This window comes from Adiantum capillus-veneris, chromosome 15, assembly GCF_014529385.1.
Source record: "Adiantum capillus-veneris isolate H3 chromosome 15, ASM1452938v2, whole genome shotgun sequence".
NCBI classification, from domain to species: domain Eukaryota; kingdom Viridiplantae; phylum Streptophyta; class Polypodiopsida; order Polypodiales; family Pteridaceae; genus Adiantum; species Adiantum capillus-veneris.
In genome coordinates this window covers 134,434,757-134,456,985 of record NC_140945.1, presented here as the reverse complement: position 1 = coordinate 134,456,985, position 22,229 = coordinate 134,434,757, and the positions used below count along the sequence as shown (strand labels likewise).

The window sequence follows — 22,229 nt, the reverse complement described above, 5'->3', positions numbered from 1 at the left end:
ATAGATTTATAAGGTCTCTTGGGATAGTTTCCTAAAATGTTAAAATTCTCTTCTTCTTCTTCTTCTTCCTCCTCTCTCTCTCTCTCTCTCTCTCTCTCTCTCTCTCTCTCCCCCACGGGTACGTGCCTCACATGTTAGGGTCATCGGCCTCAAGGATGTAAACAAAGTTGAAAAAGAGGGCACAAGCCTCATGTCCATGATGGGGATGGAGAAGCCTTTACACACAAAGGCATGAAGGGTGGGCAAGAGGGATGAAGGCCTAGGAGAGTCCTCAAAAGATAGAGCACTCATACTACGTTTCCCCTCCTGGAGGAGGAGTTCTTGAAGAAGAGGCCAACCCTCAAGAAGACATGTATTTTTCTCGGTGATGATCTCACCCTCTCGTAGCTGGCTCACATGAGAGAGGTGATGCTAGAGATTATAGTAGCAAGGGAAAAGGGAAAGATTGCCTTCTACAGAGATGGTTGGTTGGTGATTATAGAGCAATGCTCTACATTATGGTGTGAGAACTATGGGACCATATTGAAGATGGCAGTCTGAAATTGTAATGGATCTTATTGGCTGGATGTGGGTGCTTTTGAGGATAGCTTTCAGGACAGGGACATTATATTCTTCTCAGAGACTCATCAGGCCCTTGGACAGTTGATGCCACATTTGACGGGATATAGATGGGAGACAGCTTGCCAGACTTATACGAGATCTAAGCATGGTAGCAGAGGATTGGGGGGAGTAGTAGCATTATTTAGAGAGGAGCTACAGCCACTTCTACACATTGTACGAAGAGATGATCATGCTAGGTACATGTGGGTGAGGTTGAGGGCCGACATAGGCTGATTCTTATACATTGCCATAAGCTACTTTCCCCCCAATACATCAGTCTATGCTGGGCTTGGAGGGCAATCACCTTGTTCTGTCCTAGACAATGACATATGGGAGTTTTCCAGGGATGGTGACATTATCCTCCTAGGGACTTCAATGCTCGGACGGGCAATGCTAAGACAATCTTCTATGACTCTAGAGCGGAAATTTTTAGAGAGCTGGATGTAGGAGATTTGGGGCTTGACAGATATTCACATGACTGAGAGCAGACAAAGTATGGAAGACACCTCATGAAGATGGCGACTACACATGGTTTGGCCATACTTAATAGCCTACAGCGTTTTCCTAGAGTGGCTAGTTTCACATGCTTTCCACACAAGCATGGGGCCAGCACAATGGACTATGTCGTGGCATAGCCGAGCTTCATCTCTAGCATTTAGGATTTCACAGTAGGAGCCGGACTAGTGGGTACAGCAGTGGATCATGCTCTCTTGACACTTTCTGTCTCCTTTCAGTATAGTATAGCCCAGGTGTGAGGAGGGACACATAACCGCTCATTTACACCAGAGACTGACTCTGTTTATTTAGAGGAGATCTATAGTCGTCCATATACAGCAACCAGCAAGCCAGGACTCTCAGTGGAGGAGATCAGCACTGTTATGTGCACAGCTAACCCTATGTGCATGTTGACCAGCTGGAACTCCTATTACTAGGGTTTAGGACAGACTAGGAAGTGTTTTCGCAACCTTGTGAGCCTATACTCAGGACATGCATGTCCAGGCACTTAAAGTAGCTACACATCCTCTGATTGCACAACCCATTAGCATTAGCGTGGTAGGAGTCACAGTTGGTTGAACATCTTGGGCATGCCGCGCATGGCGTACCCCTCTCTCTCAGTTGGGGCGACTTTCAAGACAAGCTCAAGGCTCGTTTTATGCCACTGCAGTACCTAGATCGGTTAAAATAAGATTGTCGCGGCCTTAAGCAAAATGACACTTCTGTTATGTATTTTTCTAACCGTATTTTGCAGATTGGCGTTCAATTGTGTAAATCAGATGGGGATTGCAAGGAGGCTTTCCTTTTCGGGTTGGACGAGTACATCAAATTCGATGTGCAAGTTTTCAACCCTGCAGACTACAATGCAGATGTCAGAATTGCTCTAGCTCAAGAAATGAAGCACAACAAAGGTAAGCCGAAGGAGGACAAGTCAAGTATCTCTCAAATCCAACCGAATGGTAAGAACAATGGTTAAAACAATGGTAATTCTTCCTCTTCTCAATCTTCCTCTACACCTAGAGTACAGAACTCTCACAATGATAATAAAGGACATGCTTAAATCTGATGAAAAATCTGCTCAAGGATTAGTAGGGGACGGATTGGTTAAGTCTTGAAGAACGCATTGAGTATGCAAAAGAAGGAAGATGTTTCGAATGTCACACTAAAGGTCACATAAAAAGAGTTTGTTTTAAGAAAGCATCCAAAGAACCCACAAAATCCTCATCGTCTGTTAATGCAATCAGTGAGAACACTAATGTGTCCCAAGTTTCTAATGATCATATAGATTAGTCTCTTATGTAATATTATGGTCATGTGAATAGTCAACGCATTGTGATCTTGTTTGATTTTGGTAGTATGCATAATGTGATTAGTGACTCTCTCGTGAAGAGGGCACGTTTAGAAGCTCTTCCAATAGATCCCATTGTGATCTTTGGTTTTGCTCTTGGCATGTACTCTTCTTTTACGCATGAATGTTCTAATGTAACCGTTTTGGTTCAAAATGGTCATGCAGTATTATGGTCATGTGAATAGTCAACGCATTGTGATCTTGTTTGATTCTGGTGGTATGCATGATGTGATTAGTGACTCTCTCGTGAAGAGGGCACGTTTAAAAGCTCTTCCAATAGATCCCATTGTGATCTTTGGTTTTGCTCTTGGCATGTACTCTTCTTTTACGCATGAATGTTCTAATGTAACCGTTTTGGTTCAAAATGTTGGTTTTGGTCGTAAGTTTGTGGTTTCTCCTCTCAAAAAATGTAAAATGATTCTTGGCATCAAGTGGTTTAAAGATTATGATCCACAAGTTAGTTGAAAAGAAAACACACTCTCTCTCATAGTCGAAGGAGCACCTCCCATGGTTCTTCGTTGTGACAAGAATATTCCATCTTGGTCAGTAATCTCACTCTCATGTTTTGGAAGAGGATAAAACACTTTGTCTCATAGTTTCTCTCAGTACACAGTTGTCACAAACTGTTGACGTGTCAAGCCACCGAAGAACGGAGCCAACCTGCAGATCCCGGCGGAGGAGCCTAAACCCTAAGAGAAGTAGCAGACAAAGTTTTACCAACTTGCAGAGTCTTGCCGAGTGGCCCATTTTAAAGACAAGTTCCCACCAACTTGCGAGACCTCGTCCGATGGGGCCCAAGTAACCTAAAGGCATTAAAGTATAGCAGGACTCACAGACACGCACACTCTCCAACTCTTGCGTAGAAGATGATGACATGATAGTTGTATGGATGCCCGCGATTTGTGCTGGCAGTGCTATGTGGCATAATGTATGGATTTTCGCATTTTGTGTTGACTGTGTTGACGTGGCATCCTGTATGGATTTCCGTGATTTACGTTGAGCAGCTTTTAGTGCGAGTTTCTGAACCAGATGCTTTTGAGTGTGAAAGCTTTTCATGTCACTGCTTTTCATGGCCAGGGGCCTTCAAATATGAGCCAAGGGCTCATTCTCTTGATGCTCCGCATGAGGTGCAGAGGATGGAGTACTGGCGATGTACTGAGTTCAAGCAACATAAAGAAATACCGAAAAGGGGTGCCAAGGTTTGGGGCCAATGCTCTCTGGGGTGCTCCACCACTCCTTGTCTCGTGTGTCGTGCATGTCTTTCAGTTCAATTGTTATTTGAAGTGCTTAAAGCTGTTCCGTCTATTCTTTTCCGTTGGCACGTGGTGCCCGTCCCCGTAACAACAGTCCCATAGTCTAGAAAAGAATCAGTCATTGCATGAAAAGGAATCTCTTTTGCGTTCATTCTCCTAAGTATGACACGCATTTTGTGCATGATAGAGATTTGATTGTTTGTAAGGATCCTCAAGCCTTCAAGTTGCTCTAGTCTGTACCGAGCACACTTTGGGGCGACCGTCAAGCTAGATGGTTCCAGTCTTGTGAGCAAATTGGTGGTTTGATTGATTGTTTTCATAGTAAAGCTAATCCAATTGCAAATACGATCAGTCACGCAGGACCGATCTTGGTTCTCAAGGTCGAGGTTCACAGTATCCATTCAGGAAGCATCTTTTGTTTGCATGATTAGTCAGTATGCATTGTTCGAGTCTCTCATTCGAAACGGTCTCTTGTATTTTCGTCACCGTCTTTATGTATTACCTTTTCATAGAAAAGCCATATTGCACGATGTACATGATTTACTCACGGATGAGCACAAATGCATGAAGATCAGTTCAGAAAAGATAGAAATTTTGCATTCAAGGAATCCACAATGTTTCATGATTGTAAGTCATGTCAGTCAGTTTTGCATGCTCATTCCTTGGCAGGACACATTCACCGCAAAAGCACTCACATGTTTTGTGCATCAAGCATCGATACTCCCTTTATGGTTTGTCACAATTGATAGTTTTAGGTCGAAAAGTCAAGTTTAGATCGCGATTTTGGCATTTACTTGGTGAAAGGTTTGGCACTCCGTCACATTTTTCATCTGCATAGTTTTTCCAGTCACTCGACAAGTAACAGATGTGTCTATGATATTGTGTTTGAAGTAGTTTGAGGGAAATCCCCCAAAGGAGATTCTTGAAGAAGATGAATCCGAGATCGTAGGCGAAGTTGAAGACATGGCACTGAAGCAGATTATTTTGCACCGCTTTCGGCGCGGCCCAAGGAAACAAGCATTGCAGACCTTCTTGAAGTTCAAGTATCGCGGGACCCACGCAGCAGAGTTGGACCGGTGAAGAGTTCGCAGACTCCCAAGAGTTGTTGGCGGACTATATGGAAGCCATACAACTCGGTACCAATACCTCACCTTTGAAAGGGGGGGATGTCACATGCACATTTAACCCTATGTGCATGTGGGCAAGCTGTAACTCCTATTTCTAGGGTTTAGGACAGCCTAGGAAGTGATCTGACAACCTTGTGAGCATGTACTCAGGACGTGCATGTCCAGGCACTTAAGAGCAGCTGCATACCCTTTGATTGCACAACCCATTAGCATTAGCATCAGTACCTAGCACCAAGCATAAGCATTTTCACCGCATGGAACCATTTTCCCTACCGCGGGTGAACCACCTCTTATAGGCATTTTAATTAATAAGTGAATCTTTAATTCCCAAATCGTGGGGTTTTATTGGAGGTTGCCCGGCCCGGTCATTAGCACCTATAAATGCAACCCTTGGGTCACCAGAGTCAGGCAGAGGAGCAATGAAGTATTAACAGTACCAAGCACCTGGTGTACCAACAACACCAACGTTTTTGCATCAGTCCTTTGGCGTTTTTGCATCAGCTCTACAGCGTTTTCAGCAGCATCAGCGTTTCGCTTCAGCCCCAGCCCGTAACGCAGCAGTACCTCAGCGGACAGCCAATAGCCTCGTCGCGGTCGCATTCCCTGCCGGAGTCATACCAGCATTTTCAGTTTTCAGCCAGTTATATTGTTGCTAAATTGGCTTTATCTGACAGAAAAATAGTTCTAAATGAATTATTGGATTTATAAGAGAGGGTTTTCTCGCTTGGAACACCACATAAAAAATAATTCTAAATGAATTATTGGAATTTTAAGTGAGAGGGTTTTTCTCACCGGAGACATCCGAGTACAGAGTATGTCTAGTGCGTCATTCAGAGTAATGACTAGAGCACTGTGAAAGGGAATATCTGTAAGGCCACCAGGAACGGGTACTGATGCGTCACATCGGATGGGTGACAAGGAGCATTGGGAAGAAGTATCCGACCATCCGGGAACATACATCTTTGATGCGGCGTAGAATGGGTGACATAGAGCATCGTGAAGGAGATTGTATCGTAAGTTCGGTAGGAAAAGACTAGTTGATGGGTATTCTTGATGCGACACAACGTGACGAGTGCATCGGAAAGGGAATATGCATAGTCAGGAGGAAATCCCTAACTGTGTTAGAATTGTGCACAAGGAAAAGCAAGCACTTAAATGAAGATGGGTGCAGAGGAAACTTTGAGGAAAAACAGATGTTTTCCCACGAGGAAGTTTATGTCTGCATTGCAACTGTGCATTTGATTGCATCGAGGGACGCCTGGGAAGTGCTGTGAAAGCTAACTTATAAGGTTTGATTGAGTTTTTGGATAGGTTCATACCATTTTTAAAAGGTGACCTATGATTAAATAGAGCGGGCAGCCTATGATTTAATAAAGCAGCTAAAACCAGCCAGCGATTTCTCTCTCTTTCTGGTAGAAGACCAAAAGATAAAAAAAACCCGGCTAGATCTCTACGCGGGCGAGTGCTCAGCTATCTTTGCCGTGGCCAAGGAGCTATAAAAGCATCACACGCCCTCTCCCAGAGGAGAGACCGGTTTTTGCAAGAAGAAGATGCTGTTGTGCAGATTTCAGCTGCAAAGAAGACGTTACCGGTGATTCCCATGGCTGCCACAAGTGTACCAGATGTTGCCAGGACCCACTGCGCGAGTTCTCTCGCGAAGAAGTGCCTACGGGGGGTGTTTCCATTGCAACAAGCTGCTGTTTTTCTCTGTTTTCAGCCCATAAACGTTGTAGACGGGGCTGATTCACGAGAAGGAACTGAGAACACACCTCTTTTGTGTGTGGGGTTGGAAGAGAGGATTTTCTATGTAGAGATCTCTTCCGGGGAATTGCTTTTCAAGAACCGAGTTGCGTTTGGAGCGTTGAGACTTTGAAGGTAGCGATTTTCATGTTATGAACTCTTGAGTATTTGTTTGTAGGTGTATTTCCTCTTAGTGAGGGAGTAGGAGCAAAGGAAGGCATGAGCCTCTGTAGGAGAAAAGCGCCCTGAGGAATTAGAGCCTGATCAGCCCAAGGGTTTCGTACCCAAGTTTGGGAAGTAGATCCATGGATCGAAGAGAGGTAGTCTCTCAAGTTGTGATCCGAAAATGGGGATTCCCAAGTAAGGACTCCGTGTCTAGGAAAGCAGAGTTATTTTGCAGGAAGAGGACTCTGGAAACCGAGTCGGAAAAGAGCTGTAGGGATGCCATGCCCTCAGTCTCGAAGGTGAGATCCAGAGGCGAGAACCTTGGTTCTCGAGGATTTGGAATAAGGTTTGGGACCGGATCTGATGTCGATCTTCTCTCTCTCTCTCTCTCTCTCTCTCTCTCTCTCTCTCTCTCATTTACAACAATTTCTCTCACAGTTTTCCATTCTCTCAAGAAGTAAGGGAAGGCTCTCCCTTCCCTTCAGTAAAAGAAACCTTGAGCACGCACTGATCACTCATCCTGAGCATACATCATCGTTCACTTCCATTGCACCTGACAACCACTTTACTGATTGAGACATTGCATGATGCAGCAACAGAGGCATACCCAACATAGTCTGATCAGAGATGCCGTTCTAGGAGCATGCCTCAAAACAATTGGTACGACGAGGAGGGTAGAGAGACGAGAGCACAACTTCAGAGGGATATTCTCCTAGGGGTCATCAATCAAAGATAGTCTCGGATAGCCTTCCTAGGCCTTGTGTGACGGAAGAAGCGATCGTTTTTAGCTCAAATGGAGCAAGACTTATACTAGTTGTTCTTGAGTAGAGACGCTGAAGAGGCATGGCACTTATTTTCCCCAGTGATCACTTCCTGTGATATTTAGGGTCAATAGGCAACATCCTTATATACGGTCCTTGGACAGAGACCCCTTCTAGATCCTCCTGAGCCATGCCCATCTACGAGTACCTTCTTTACCATTGAGATGGTAAACATTGACAGGATGAAGACCAGGAGGGCATATGATCATGATGGTCTAGTAGCAGAGCACTTTATACATGCTAGAGATATGCTGGCAGAGGTTCTTGCAGTTCTGTTCTATCGTGTCATGTGTGCGGGTCTACTTGAGACTGTCTACTAGTGTGCCTATCTTCAAGGCAGGTGATCCTATGGAGTGTTACATACTTGGACACCCCAAGTCGGAAATCTGGCACGACACACGAGAGAACTCAAAATACTTCACAACTTTAATCACGATTCACTTGAGTAGACACGGCCCGACGTAGTTCTGTACCTAGAGGTATTGGCCCCAAAATCTGGCACCCCTTTCGGTATTTATTTTTATATTAATGCTTGAGCGAAGTTACACTTCTCACGGGCCCTCTCTACTCAGAAGCTCGTCAGCTAATTGAGAGGAGAAGTGGCCTTGGGTTCTTATTTAAAGGCCCTTGGCCATTGAAAAGGAGTTACATGAAAAGCAGTTACATGAAAAGCTTCAAACTCAAAAGCAATGGGCCCCAAAAAGCAACCAGCGTGAATCGCGGAAATGCGTACAACTTGCCACGTGGCATGTCAATGCAAAACGCGGAGGTTCCGTCCTGCTAGCATGTCAGCATGTCGACGCAATTTATGGGATGCCGTATTGTTTTTCGTACGGTTCTGTCACATCATCAACCACGTCATTAGTTTTGTGACATGGAGCCAGGAAACTACATACGTTTATGATTGGACACACATTGGCACGATTGTATGCATCTATCTTTGAGCAACAATTGAGCAGATAGGCAGAGAGTGAGGGCATACGGGCAACGGGATAGGCCGGTTTCTCCACTGTTGACCATATTTTGACACACTCAAAGCCCTCATTGAAGAGGGTAGGGCACATGGGGAACGAATTTATTGTGATTTCCGCAAAGCATTTGACATGGTACCCAGAGCCAAGTTGATGTGCAGGCTATAGGAGATGGAAGTGCCCATTGAGTTGATTTTGGGGATCATGGCTCTATACAGATGACTGGTTGGACATGTACGCACTCCAGAGGGAATATCCGACTTAGTTCACTCCACTATTGGAGTGAAACAAAGTTGTCCATTGTCTTCTACTCTATTTGGTATGTACATAGACGAGGTTTTTTGATTACATTGACAGAGAGGATGAAAGAGGTTTCCAATTGGCTGGGACACTGATTCCATTGTTGTTATATGTTGATGATATCGTGTTGATCTTTGACTGACCAAAGGGTATGCAACGACATTTGGATGCAATGGCTAGGAGATTGTGGAGTACAGGGATGCATACACTTATCTTGGGTTAGTCTTCAATGGACCAAGGTTTTCTTTGAAGAGAACAATAGAGACTAGACTGACTAGAGCGTATGCAGCCTATGGAAGATTGGAGAGGATGTGTTCATAGGTTCAGTTCTAGGAACCCCGAACAAAGCTCTTGCTCTTTGAAACCTTGGTTGCTTCAACTATGCTATATGGGGTTCAGGTTTGGGGACCCTCTATGGGTCAGGATGGGTGGAGAGGTATGGAGAGGCCCTTGGTATCTATGACGTTAGGTGCAACGGAATTGAATATGGTGAAGATCTAGTTTACACTTCCACAAATCCTTTAGTTATTTTCCTTGCGTTAGTGATTGTCTTTAGCTTGAATGATGGTTCTTTTTACCCTTCCCTGGAGAGAGGGAATGAGAGAATGCAATAGAGATGTGTAGAGGGAGAGAGAAAGAGAGAGAAGAAGAGAGCAACACCCGATGGGGTCCCAACCAACCCTCTCAAGGGTCCCCCACACCGTTGCCGATGTGGTATTTGCTTTAGATTGCGTAAATGGAATGTATACACAATGCAATACCTCAAGGGTAGACTCTATTGATTCAAATGATGACTGTCGTTATGGTAACTCCTCAAAACGAGGCACCTCCGGGGCTATTTTGATGCACCTTTGGATCCTTCTCGATGTGGGATTGCGGATAGCCACCAAGGGGTAGATCTGGGGCTGATTTGCTCTCCCGATGCGAGAGGAATGAAGGGCTGAAAGTTAGGCCTGGTTGCTTCTGAAGATATGGAGTTAAAGCAAATGGATGTCAAAACAGCGTTTTTGCATGGCGATTTGCTTGAGATGATCTATATGATGCAGCCAGAAGGTTTTGTGTCAAAGGGGCAAGAGAAGAAAGTATGTAGACTCTTGAAGAGCTTGTATGGTTTGAAACAGTCTCCCCGTGCATGGTATCACAAGTTTGATACATTCATGAGGTCTCAAGGATACAAAAGAAGTAATTCTGATCACTGTTTGTATATCAAAACGGCAAGTGATGGATCTCTTCTATTGCTGATTTTGTATGTTGATGACATGCTTATTGCAGGTAACAATGTCACGGAGTTGGATGCATTACAGCAAAGCTTAAAGAATCGCTTTGACATGAAGGATCTTGGTGATGCTAATCATATTTTGGGCATGCGTATCTCTCGAGATAGACCCAACAGGCGTCTGTATCTATCTCAACGAGATTATGTTAATAAGGTGCTACATCGTTTTCATATGGATGGGGGAAAGGCACTTGGTACTCCGCTGCCTCCATATGTAAAACTGATTGCACATGACTGCCCAAACACAGATGATATGCGGGCTGAAATGGCCAAGATTCCTTATGCATCAGCCGTTGGCAGTTTGATGTATGCTATGGTTGCTACACGTCCGGACATTGCATTTGCGGTGGGAGTGGTAAGCAGGTACATGAGCAATCCTGGCAAAAAGCATTGGGAAGCAGTGAAGTGTATCTTGAGATACTTGAAAGGCACTAAAGACTTGTGCATTTGTTTTGGGAAGAGAGAGACATCTGTGCATGGCTTTACAGATGCAGATTTTGCTGGACATCCAGATTGCAGGAAGTCTACCTCTGGATATGTGTTTACATTCACAGGAGGTGCAGTTTCTTGGATTTCTAGACTGCAAAAATGTGTTGCTTTGTCTACCACTGAGGCTGAGTATGTGGCTGCCACTGAGGCATGCAAAGAAGCTTTGTGGCTCATGCGTTTGGTAGAAGAGCTTGGCATTAAGTCACCGGTTCCTGTGCTACACTGTGATAGTCAGAGTGCTATTATGCTTGCAAGGAATCCTGTTTTTCATGCCAAGACAAAGCACATAGAGGTGAAGTATCATTTTATCAGAAGTGTGCTTGATGACAAGAGCATTACACTTGTCAAGGTGCACACAGATGACAATTCTGCAGATCTTTTGACCAAGAGTCTTCCAGCAGAGCGGTTTGCATATTGCCGACAGATGATGGGTGTTGGAGGAGTAAGTGCATGATCAGCTGATGTATTATAGTTAGTTGATTCTTTGATCTCCCAAGGTACATTGCCTTTAGGTGGGAGGTTGTTAGGGAATAAAGGCCTAAGTGCCTTGTACTTATTAACTTATAAGTTAAAAGACTTATAAGTGAGGGGGCCCAAGTGTGAATGGCCCCCTAATCACTTACTCATATACTCAAAGGTCAAGCCCAAATAAAAATCGTGACTTCTCCCAGATTTTGATGTGCGTTCTCTCTCTCTCTCACGTTTTTTCTCTGCGTGTGCTTCTTCTGCGCCACTCTCCTCATCTCCTTCACTCTCATTGCATAGGATAGCAAGTGGGCTCTCTCTCCTGCTCCCCCACAGCCTCTTGCTCCCTTTATAGGTGAGGAATAGGCCTTATGAATTTATTAAGGCTTAGGTAGGGCAAACTGTCTACCAAACCCAACGAATAAATTAATAAATTGGTCCATGGAGTCAGTTTCTGGGTGAAATTGTCGTACATTTGCCCACCTGGGAATCCGATCGACGCGAGGAATGGCTCGTTGGATTCCTTTAACCTAGAACTACATGCTCATCATGCTAGATGCCGACCGTAGTGTAATAATATCTGTCAAAACGCATATACAAACCATTTATGCAATGGGTTCCAAAATCGGAAACCTAATCTAATGGACTCATCTGGACATGCAGGTTCTGCGAACAGGCTCAGAAAATTGCCGGTATTAATCTTCCTAGAATTCTAGACACTTCTATCTAGGATGAAGGGGAAAACTCACTCTGGAAGTTGATGAAGCATGTCCACGTGGCACATAGAGCCATGTACACATGACATATGATCTCTCGACTTATTAGAGCCAAGCCCTTCGTGCCACACGAGATCATTAGAGTGGAGTTAGCAGCCTCCCCTATGGAGATAGAGGTGCTTATTAGATCAATATCAATCATAGTTTTTCCATACGTCAATCACACGTTGGACGCACACGGGTATGGAAGTACGGATCAAACCACCTGAAAAAATTGCACACGTCTGTCTTCAGATAGCCTACTACATAGGATGCTGCATAATAACATACTATACTACACCATGTTTAAAACTTAAAACCATAGAAACTTTAGAAATTAAAAGTGGACTCTGGAGAGAATCGAGATGGTGCCTCATACCTCTAAGTAATGATTCATGAAGTAACCTCCAAACAAAAAGGAGTCAGAAGTCAGGACTATAGAAGTAGGCCAAAAACATTTAGGAGTGTAGTCTCCTGAAGGCTGAATCCAAAACATAAGTAGAGAGTCAAGACTAGAAGCTAGATCTAAACTGTAGAGTCAACAGTGAATAGTGAACACCATACAAAGTAAATGTCCAAAACCATGGTCCATAAGGAGGCGGCTAGGCACAATGAGCTCTAACTCTCACTATAGCTCACATCCTCATCGTCATAAGCAGCATCATCCTCGTCCTCGTCCTCATCCTCATCCTCATCACCACCAACTGAGCATGATGCTCCAATATGACTGGTACCAACAATGAAATATGCTCTATTACATCTATAGTACTCTTTGCAATGGCCTTCTGAATCTCTTGCAAGGCAAGCAAGTAGTCTTCATCTTTTTCCTTATTGAGCATTTCGAATGTGACCTCCATTCTCTCATAGTCGCGCTCTTTGATTTTGAATATGAGCCTCAAGTTCGTGTGTATGTACACAAGGTTCTCTGTATGAGATGGGAGTAGCCTATTTTTTCTCTTGGTATGAATGAGAGAGAAGGTGCTCCAATTTCTCTCACATGGAGAGGCACATGTCGCTTGCGAAAGCACTCTCAAAGCAAGAGCTTGCAAAGCGGGTGTGCAAGCCCCAAAAATTTCCCACCATTTCACTCCCTCTTGCATCGTGTCACAACGTGATGACGTGGCGGACAACAGAAACCCTAATTTCTGCAAACCCTAATTTTTGCCAAAAACCCTAATTTCCGAAAATCGCGGAGGCGGATTTATTTATTTATTTATTTATAAATTTAATAATGATGAGCGACGCAAATCCTAACTTTTTGCTACGCAAGGATTTTGGATGAGAGAAAGAGTTGAATTGCTTTATTTTAACTCTCATTGAGAGAGAGAGAGAATTTGCTTTTGCTTTCAAGCTTTTGGGGCTCTACTTTTGGGTATCCCTTGTAACCTTTAAATTAGTGGTGAGGGTCTCACTTCTCAGAGCATCTGGACGCAGAGTCTGAGAGTGAACCCCGAGTCACTCCCTTGTACTTTGAACTCATTAATATAAAAAGAAATACCAAAAGGGGCGCCAGTCTTTGGGGCCAATATCTCTAGGCACGGAACTCTGCTAGGCTAGTGCAAATCTATTGTGATCTGTGAATTGTTTGAAGTGGTTATTTGGTGCTGTCGCGATTGATTCTTGACTTGGAGTGTCCAAGTCTGTTACACATCCTCAATGCATCTTTTGCAATTGGATGAGCAAATGACTTGCTTTTAGCTTTATAAATGTCAAACTCATCAATTAGGGTGCCTTACAAGGTCAAATCACCCTTGGTATACTTGTCTAAGAATGCCATCCATCCTTCATGCTCCTCGCCATCACTTTCTTGCCCTCTTTCTCGCCAGATGGGATGCAACATGTATCCAACAGCCATAGTTGCCACGGAGTTTCAAAACGTTTCGTTTGAAACGAGTTTTAGAAGTTTCGAAACGGTTCCGTCCGAGAAAGAAACGCCAAAACAGAAGTTTCCTGCAAACTAAAAAAATGTATGTAAGTTTAAGTGGTATAAGTTGAGATCTATGTTTTAAGCATTACCTTACAATTAGACATGAAAAAGAGGGAGAATAGGACTAACTTTCATCATTAGAAGCAAGACAAAAGCTACATTCATGACATTGAGGTTTTCATGACCGAAACAAAGAACAAGACGCTTCAAGGTTTACATGTAACATGAGCCTTGACTTTACCTTTGAAACGTCCAAACTCATACAGAAACGTTTCTGAAACGTTTCGTACGTTTCATGAGTGAAGAAATATGTTTCTTGGCAACACGCCAGCATCATGTAACGGTGTGTGCAACATATTCCATCTTTCAATGCATAGATCCCTAATCTCACTCATCCTTGCAGCATCAATGCCTTGCATGCTTTCAATTTGCTCTACCATGCGATCCATAAGCTCGTACATAAGCCCCATGGTGGCTCCTTCCCTATCACCTAAACGGAGAATTTTCAAAATGGGAGCACAAATTTTCAAAATCAGCCTGGCCTTTTGCCAAAAGGATGCATTAAACACAATGTTCGAGACCTCGGTAGCCTTTTCAGTCTTGGATCTCTTCATCTTCACAAATTTGTCATCAATCATAAGCTTGCGTTTACCTTGCATGCTTCTCTCATCCACAAGATTGGCCAACATAATAAAGTAGTACGCAAATCGAGTGGCTGACGACTTCACTAAGTCCTTGCTAAGTTGCCGAAACAATGCCAACACAATAGACTTTCTTGTCACAAATGTGACAATCTTTGTTGCATTCTCAAGCACTTTTGCAACCCAACCAATCTGTCCAATGTCCTCAAACAAAAGGTCCAAGCAATGGCAAGCACATTTGGTAAAAAAATGTGTTTCCACTCCCTTTCAATCATCTCCCCAGCACCAACACAATTGATTGCATTGTCCATGCATACGTGCACAACATTTGGTGGGCCAACCTCTCTGATAACCTGTTTGAGATGCTTAAAAATAAATTCCGTTGTCTTTATTAGAGTTACCAGGGAACGCCCCCTGTGGGCTGGGAACGCCGGAATGGCATTCTGGAGGGTTTTCATGGCCCGGAACGGCCAGACATTCCAGACACGGATTTGGTACCGGAACGGCTGGGAATGGTAGATTTTCAGATTTATGAGCTTTATCTTGTGAGGCTATTAAATGCCCTTCCCCCCACCCCTTACCTTCACAGTGCACACAAGCTTTCAAGGGTCAAAGCTCAAGCTCTACCCTCTCGAGTCTCGAGTCTTGACTCTCAAGCTCTAGCCTCGTTAGTCTAGACTCTAGAGTCAACAAGGCTCCCTCCCTCTCCCCAAGCTCTCTCGAGTCTCCCTCTCTCTCAACTTTTAAGCTCTCTCTCTCTCTCTCTCTCTCTCTCTCCCCCCCCCCCCCCCCCCCCCCCCCCCCCCCCCCCCCGCGTCCCTTCTCCCTCAAGCTCTCAAGTCTATACGACACACGTTGGCCATAGTAAAAGGTTGAATGGTCTTCAAATCAAGTTTTTTGTGAGTATTAGAGTCAAAGGACTCTGACACTACTATTATTCAATCACACAGAGCTTAAAATTGCATTATTTGGGTGTTTTTATGCCTCCCGTTCTGCGCCGCTCCCGTTCTGGACCCCTCACCGTTCCCCCGTTTCGCGTTCCGGGTGACTATGGTCTTTGTTTCCCCAGATGTGTCTACAGCTTTTAAAAACACTGACCTATGAATAGAGCATGCAAGAAAGTTAATGATATGCCCGCGCCTAGTGTTAGACCATCCATCACACACAATAGAGCATCCATATCTTTTCCATTTCTCGCGCACACCCATGATCTCAGTCTTTACGCATTTGACCTTTTCATTCAATTCTGTGGTGCACAAAGCATGATAAGTGGGGGGAACATACAAAGGACCTGCTTGTCCAATAGCTTTCACCATCTGGCAAAAGTAAGGGCTCCTTACTTTCCATGTAGGAACATCCTCAACATAAAAAACCCTGCGCAAGGCTTGGTCTGCTTCCTTCCGTGCTTGCAAGCCAAATGGACTTGCCAAATTCCCTTGAGCAACCTTCCTCTTTTTGCTTGAGGACCCCACATTGGACTTGGAAGAGCCACTTACATTAGTCGTTCCCTTAACATGTGTACTCATTGAAGCACCTCCTTGAGCTTGAGAGGCATCTCCCTCCAAATCATTGACCAATGCATCAGCTTTGTCTTCTCCCTCTGGCCTTGCATCTGCATGCAATCTTCTGACAATCTCTACAACATCGGTTGAGGCCTCATCACATGGGCCTCCCACACCATCGCCAACAATGCCCAAAATAAGTCCACGGATACGCAAAGGACCACCGTCCCATGAATGCCCACAAAAATTACATTTGCAAGTCCATTTTCCTTATGGGAGGCAATTCACTTGCTGCACATATTGCCACTCGGGACGCTTGGTTCGGCCCATCTGCAAACTTGCAAAGAATCCGGCTTGGAGGATGGAGCAACGAGCTTGATGAGCCTTGGAGTGCTGAGGTGCTCTGTGTCTTGGCGGGAGAAGTTGAAGGCAGGAGAGGGTGAGACCCGGGTGGAGACTCGAGAGGATGGGCTGGCCGTTGCCCAAATTTCACATCACACGCTCTTTGAGTCTCTGCAATTATACAGAAACATGCGCCCAAAGTTTGTACGAGCGTGCAGCCAAAAGTTTTTCACCCCAGAAAATTTGACACGCTGGCTGGAAGTACAGAATGCCTTTCCGTACCCAATCCGTATTCGTACCTGTACGACAAGTCAACCAGACACAAACGGTCACACGCTCTCTGAGTCTCTGCAATGTCTACATAGAGTATGTAGAAACATGCGCCCAAAGTTTGGCCCCAAAAAATTTGACGCATTGGTTGGAAGTACGAAATGCCTTTCCGTACCCGATCCGTATTCGTACCCGTACGGCATGTCAACCAGACGCGAACGGAAAAAACTATGGATAGAGCTGACACAAGAGTTGGGCACGAAGATGGCTTTCTATAGAGAGCATCTTCTCCAACTCACAAGGGATGGTTTGAGACTGGTAGATTTAGAGGGATACTAGCAGCTAGCAAGATATGCCACCTATGCCATATAGAGCCAGAGACGGAGATGCATTATATATGTCAGTGCACTGTGTATTACGAGATACGGGGTTGCTACCATTGTCTATTTAGAGAACTCAAGCTTTGGACCCTTTTTCCAAAGGCATGAGCTATCAGGACTAGAGATGTCTTGGACTGTATCTACTTGAGTTACACAGACACATAGATAGTTTACGGAGGAAATTTGGAGAGACAATCCCCAAGACAGGTTATTGATTTTTTCACAACAGACATTGGATAGATGGAGGAGCAGCCACCATGGCAAAGCTCAGCTCATACTCACACTTGCGGTACTCTCATTGACGGAGCACTGGAGCTAGGGAGATTGAGAGGAGAGGAGCTTCACAGCATCTACGACAGAGGAATCAAGCCATACTATCTCGACATCCAAAGTACAAATGAGGATGGATTCATCATCACCCATTATATCACCCTCTTGTATTGGGCACCCATTGTATCACTGATCACACATACCCCACATAGTTCCAGTTAGTAGCACTTTTAGATTCATTTTAATATCTCTTTTTGTACATAGACATGGTATCAGATTCACCAGTTTGCAACGGATTGGTCTCGTAGATCATTTTGTCCTTTATCTCGACATCCAGAGTACAAATGAGGATGGATTCATTATCACCCATTATATCACCCTCTTGTATTGGGCACCTATTGTATCAGTGATCACACATACCCCACATAGTTCCAGCTAGTAGCACTTTTGGATTCATTTTAATCTCTCTTTTTTGTACCTAGACATGGTATCAGATTCACCAGTTTGTAACGGATTGGTCTCGTAGATCATTTTGTCCTTTTGAAGACTTTAATATATTATTTCATTTCATTTCATCTCTCTCTCTCTCTCTCTCTCTCTCATACACATATGGGCAAATCTGTTGAGAGCCTTGACAATATCTTGTTTCTTTTTTGCAGGGAAAGAAGGCTACTTGCCATCCAACATTTGCAGAAAAGCTGTCCAAGAGGAGGCTTGTCAAGTCCCGTGTGGTTCTGGACGGGTATACTATCACCAGTCAAGGCCCTGGGACAGCCATGGAATTTGCGCTATGTATCGTGGATAAATTCTTTGGTAAAGAAAGAGCCAGAAACATTGCTAATGGCTTGGTTTTTGAGTATCCATGATGATTCTATCTGACTTCTCTAATGGAAGCTAACAGAGCCATGAAAGGGCACATGTGCCTATTAGTTAGTACTGCTGATTATTGCTCAGGTTTTTTTTAAAAAAAAGTTGTTTTTGCATTGAGTCAGCACTCCTGAGTATTAGTCAGAAAAGGTTTGCCCAAAATGAATTTTTTAAGCTGTTTATGGTCAGACTACTGTTGGGTAGGCTCTATGCTATGCTGTTTGATATTCTTCTCTGCATGAATTGGACCTACTGATTGGCTTCTTTCAGTTTTGTCGATATAGGTGAGATCATAATGCCTTAATAGAGATGGCATCGTGTTTTGAAGTTAATGCTTCTGGCTTGATGTAACTTTCAGCATCTAAGGGACAAGGTGGGGCTTTTGGCCGATTGGAAGATATGGTGATTAGGGGATGGCATAGATAGATAGATATATATATATATATATATATATATAGAGAGAGAGAGAGAGAGAGAGAGAGAGAGAGAGAGAATTACCGTCCATGGAGGTCATATATGACCTATGGGACCGAAAACAAAACATTAACGGGTTCCTTCTAATTGGGCTGTAACATACATCTCAGTTAAGGACCGAGGGTCCAACGAGGGGTAAAAAGGGAAGACAAAAGCAAATTCTAAGAGGGGGTAGGTGAGAGGGAAACCGGTTTGGGAGTTCAAAACTCCTGGATAATGGCCTTACCTCCCTGATACACTGCCCATTTCCCTGTTGCCCTTGCTTTACTTACTTTTTCAAGTTCTACTCTTTTGTGTTTGAGTTGGGTAGCTATGAGATCTTTTGCAAAGTAGAATCCAATGTCCTTGAGAAGCTTTGATTGCTTGAGTAGTTTGATTTGAGCCGCTTTGGTCTTGAAGGTGAGGATGACATGGTTGGGTTGATGCTTGTGCGCAAGAGTGGGAATTGACTCTTCATCCCATTGGAACATGGGGATTGTTGCATGAATTCGGGGAAAGGACTTATGGAATGCAAGGTCACCCTCCCCTTTCCAATCACTGGCAAGCCTACCAATGCGAACATTGAGGGCAATATCTTCTTGGCGTTGTTGTTTGCGAAGTGAAAATGCTACTCGGTCTTCAGCCTTGCGGGAGATGACTTTGTGTACTTGAGTTTGGACTTCCTTTGTGAGGGTGGCCTCTACCTCCACCTTGGCTTTAGCGAACATGACTTCCATGTGTTCCATCTCTTCACTCTTGCACTTTTCTACTATTGTGAGATGACACTCAGTTGCAGCAAGTCGTTGTTTTAACTCATCATTCTCCTTGCCAAGCCTCTCGACGTCATGCCGAAGCTGGGTGGTGCTATCCACTTTTGGTGGAGTAGCCACGACTCCGGCAAAGGCGAGCTTCCCTCAGGATGGGGCCCGAGTGGTCATGGCTTCATGTTAGGTGCAGCGGAATGAATGTTTGCGCTTTGCTCAAGATGAGTGCTCCGAACTGTGCTCAAGGTTCCTTTTCGTTCTTATGGAAGGGAGAGCCTTCCATTCTTAATGAGAGGATGCTATGATCACAAACAAAGTGAATGCACATTGTGCGTGCAAGTGTATGAGACTGAGAGATAGAGAGAGAAGAGAGATACGACACCAGAGACGTTGTAAAACCCTCCTCCGAAGGCCCCACTCTCGTTGGCGAGAGTGGTCTACTTATGATTGCACAAACTGGTACAAACTGAATGCATGGGACTGATGCAAGTCTAGGCTATGTTGACGACGACGACGGGGATGACGACGCCGACACTAGGGTTGAAATCTGCAATCTTTCTACTGCTGTCCAAAAACGCTATGGGCTGAAACTGTGACTAGTCCAAAAACGTTGATCCTGGGGCTGTTTCTGTGGGTCTTTGACGCTGAAAATCTGCAAGTCTTATGGCTAAAAACTGAGGTTCTTAAGGGCTGAATATTGCTGGTCTTTCCGGGCTGAATCTGCTACTCTTTAGGGCTGAATTTGCAGGTGCTTCATGGCTGAAAAACGTTGCAGGCTGAGGTTTCTACTGTTGAAAACGCTAGCTCATGGATTTCCAAAAACGCTAGGCATGCTGAGGTCAAAATGCTAGGCATGGGCTGTTGCGGTGAAGATCTGCAATGCTAACTGATGGGATTTGTGGCGATGATGCAATGGAAAACGCTAGGCCTGAGCTTGCTTCTGGCGAGGATCTCCTTGATGAGAAAAAGCTAGTGATGGGTCTTGCTTGGAGGGAAGTCCACCAAGGTTTTGTTGGAGAAGTTGCCTGGTGAGCTTGGCTTCTGTTGCCTCTTCTGCCAAATAGTGCTAGTGTAGGTTTGCTTATATACAAACTTACTCAATTTGCCCTACCTACTTTCCAACAAAAGTCACTTAAAAATAATAAGTGAAAAATGTCAAAAATAGGTAAAATAAGCTAAATGCACTGGAAAATTCCCATGAAGGATTCTGATGGGAATGCTTATGATCATGCTGTGTGCAACCGGAGGATATGTATCTACACTAAGTGACTGGGCATGCATGGTCTACGAATAGACTCACAAAAGTGCCAGATCATTTCTAATCTAGAGTGACTGAACCTTGATCATGCTGTAGCTTGTCCACGGACACATAGGGTTGGATGTGTCACGTGACATCCCCTTCTTTTCAAAGTGAGGTACTGGTACCGAACTGTATGGCGTCGAGGGAGATCGCCAATAACATCTGGAATCCTCGAAAGGACTCTTCGCCGGCCCACTCTGATGTGTGGATCCTGCGGTACTTGAATTTCATAAAGGTCTGCAACACTTGCTTCTTTGGGCCGCGCCGAAAGCGACACCTGTGGCTCCTTCAATGCTTCAACTTCGTCTAGAGTCATGCTTCTTTCTTCTTCAAGAATCTCCATGGCTGAAAATTCCTGAAACCATTTCCAACACAAAATCATGAACATACCTATTTCATGTAAAGTGATTGAAAAAAATATTGTCTTCCTCAAAGACTGTGGATGCAATGTAGGTGAACGAATAGACGGAGTGCCAAACCGTTCATCCAAGACATGCAAACAATGAGATCGAATCTTTTCTTTTTTATCTAAATCAATCAACTGTGGCAAAACACAATGGAAATGCCGACGCTTGGTGCTCATACTTTCATGTGCTCTTTCGGGTATTGTGTCATGCCAAGGAAGAGACATGGAATGTGACTTCCTTGAATGCATACTTTTCAGCTTTTCATGAAAAATCTGCATACATTCCTGCTCATTCATGAGTGAAACGTGCTCAACGTACAATATGTCATGCCTAGGAAAAGGGATCACATAAAGACGCTGACTAAAATACAGGAAACGATTACGAATGAAACACTCGAACAATGCGTGCGTGTCAATCATGCGAACACATAATACTTCTTGTGAGGGGTCTTTGGACCTAGGCTCGAGAGCCAAGATCGCTTCTTCTTGAGTGATCGAATCGTCCTGTGGGGGTTCTTTGGACCTCAACTCGAAAGCCAAGATCGGTTCTTCGTGATTGATCGAACTACAACGAGGTTAGCGTTGCTAGAAAAAGCATCTAGTAACACATCATCCTTGTGAACAATCACATCATCTTCAAGCTTTGATCATGCAAATCATCATACTTGTCATTGTCAACCAAATCATCATGCTCATCAGTATCATTCAAATCATCATGCTTATCATTATCTTTCAAATCATCATCAGGCTTCTCATAATCATGCAAATCCTATGTGTCATGCTTTGGAGAAGAAGAGACTGAGAGAGTCTCCTTTTCCCGAATCTCTTGCATCTGTGCCTGAACTTGAGAAAAGAGTCGCAACATCTTTTGCATTCTTGCTTTGGTCTCGCGATCAAATCTTGCTTGACTTTCTTTTTCTTCGAAATCGTACTTACGCTCTATGGTCGCCATTTCTTCTTCGAGTCATGATCTATGGCTGCCATTTCTTCTTCGTAGGCCTTTCTTTTTGCTTCTTTTTCTTCGCGTTCTAGCTTTCTTTCCATAGACATCTGCTTAAACTCCTCCATAGGAGTGAGTGCAATCTTTGTCGTAGATGGGAAAGGGGGAGGGTCGGAAAAACCTTCTGGTGGGAAAAATTCTTCTTCGCCTATCTCATGCTCATCACCTCCAAGCGAAGTATCCATTCCGCTTCGAGTGATGACCATTTTGAAGTCGTGGGTTCTTGTGGGTCTTGAGGTTCTTGAGGGTCTTGAGGTTCTTGAGGTTTTCTTTCGCTTGCAAACTGTGTTTGAGAAGGATCT

The 22,229-nt window shown here is 44.2% G+C and overlaps 1 protein-coding gene across 2 annotated transcripts in view; it reads left to right on the top strand.

Annotated features, from left to right (window-relative positions):
• Positions 1-18,120, top strand: part of LOC147441525 (protein DJ-1 homolog A-like) — a 47,900-nt gene extending 29,780 nt beyond the window's left edge. For both annotated transcript variants that reach the window (XM_086483137.1, XM_086483138.1), the window contains one exon: positions 17,797-18,120. In XM_086483137.1, the coding sequence (XP_086339263.1) occupies positions 17,797-18,003 (207 nt within the window). In that variant the 3' untranslated portion in view covers positions 18,004-18,120. The remainder of the gene's footprint in view (positions 1-17,796) is intronic.
• Positions 18,121-22,229: the final 4,109 nt, after the last annotated feature.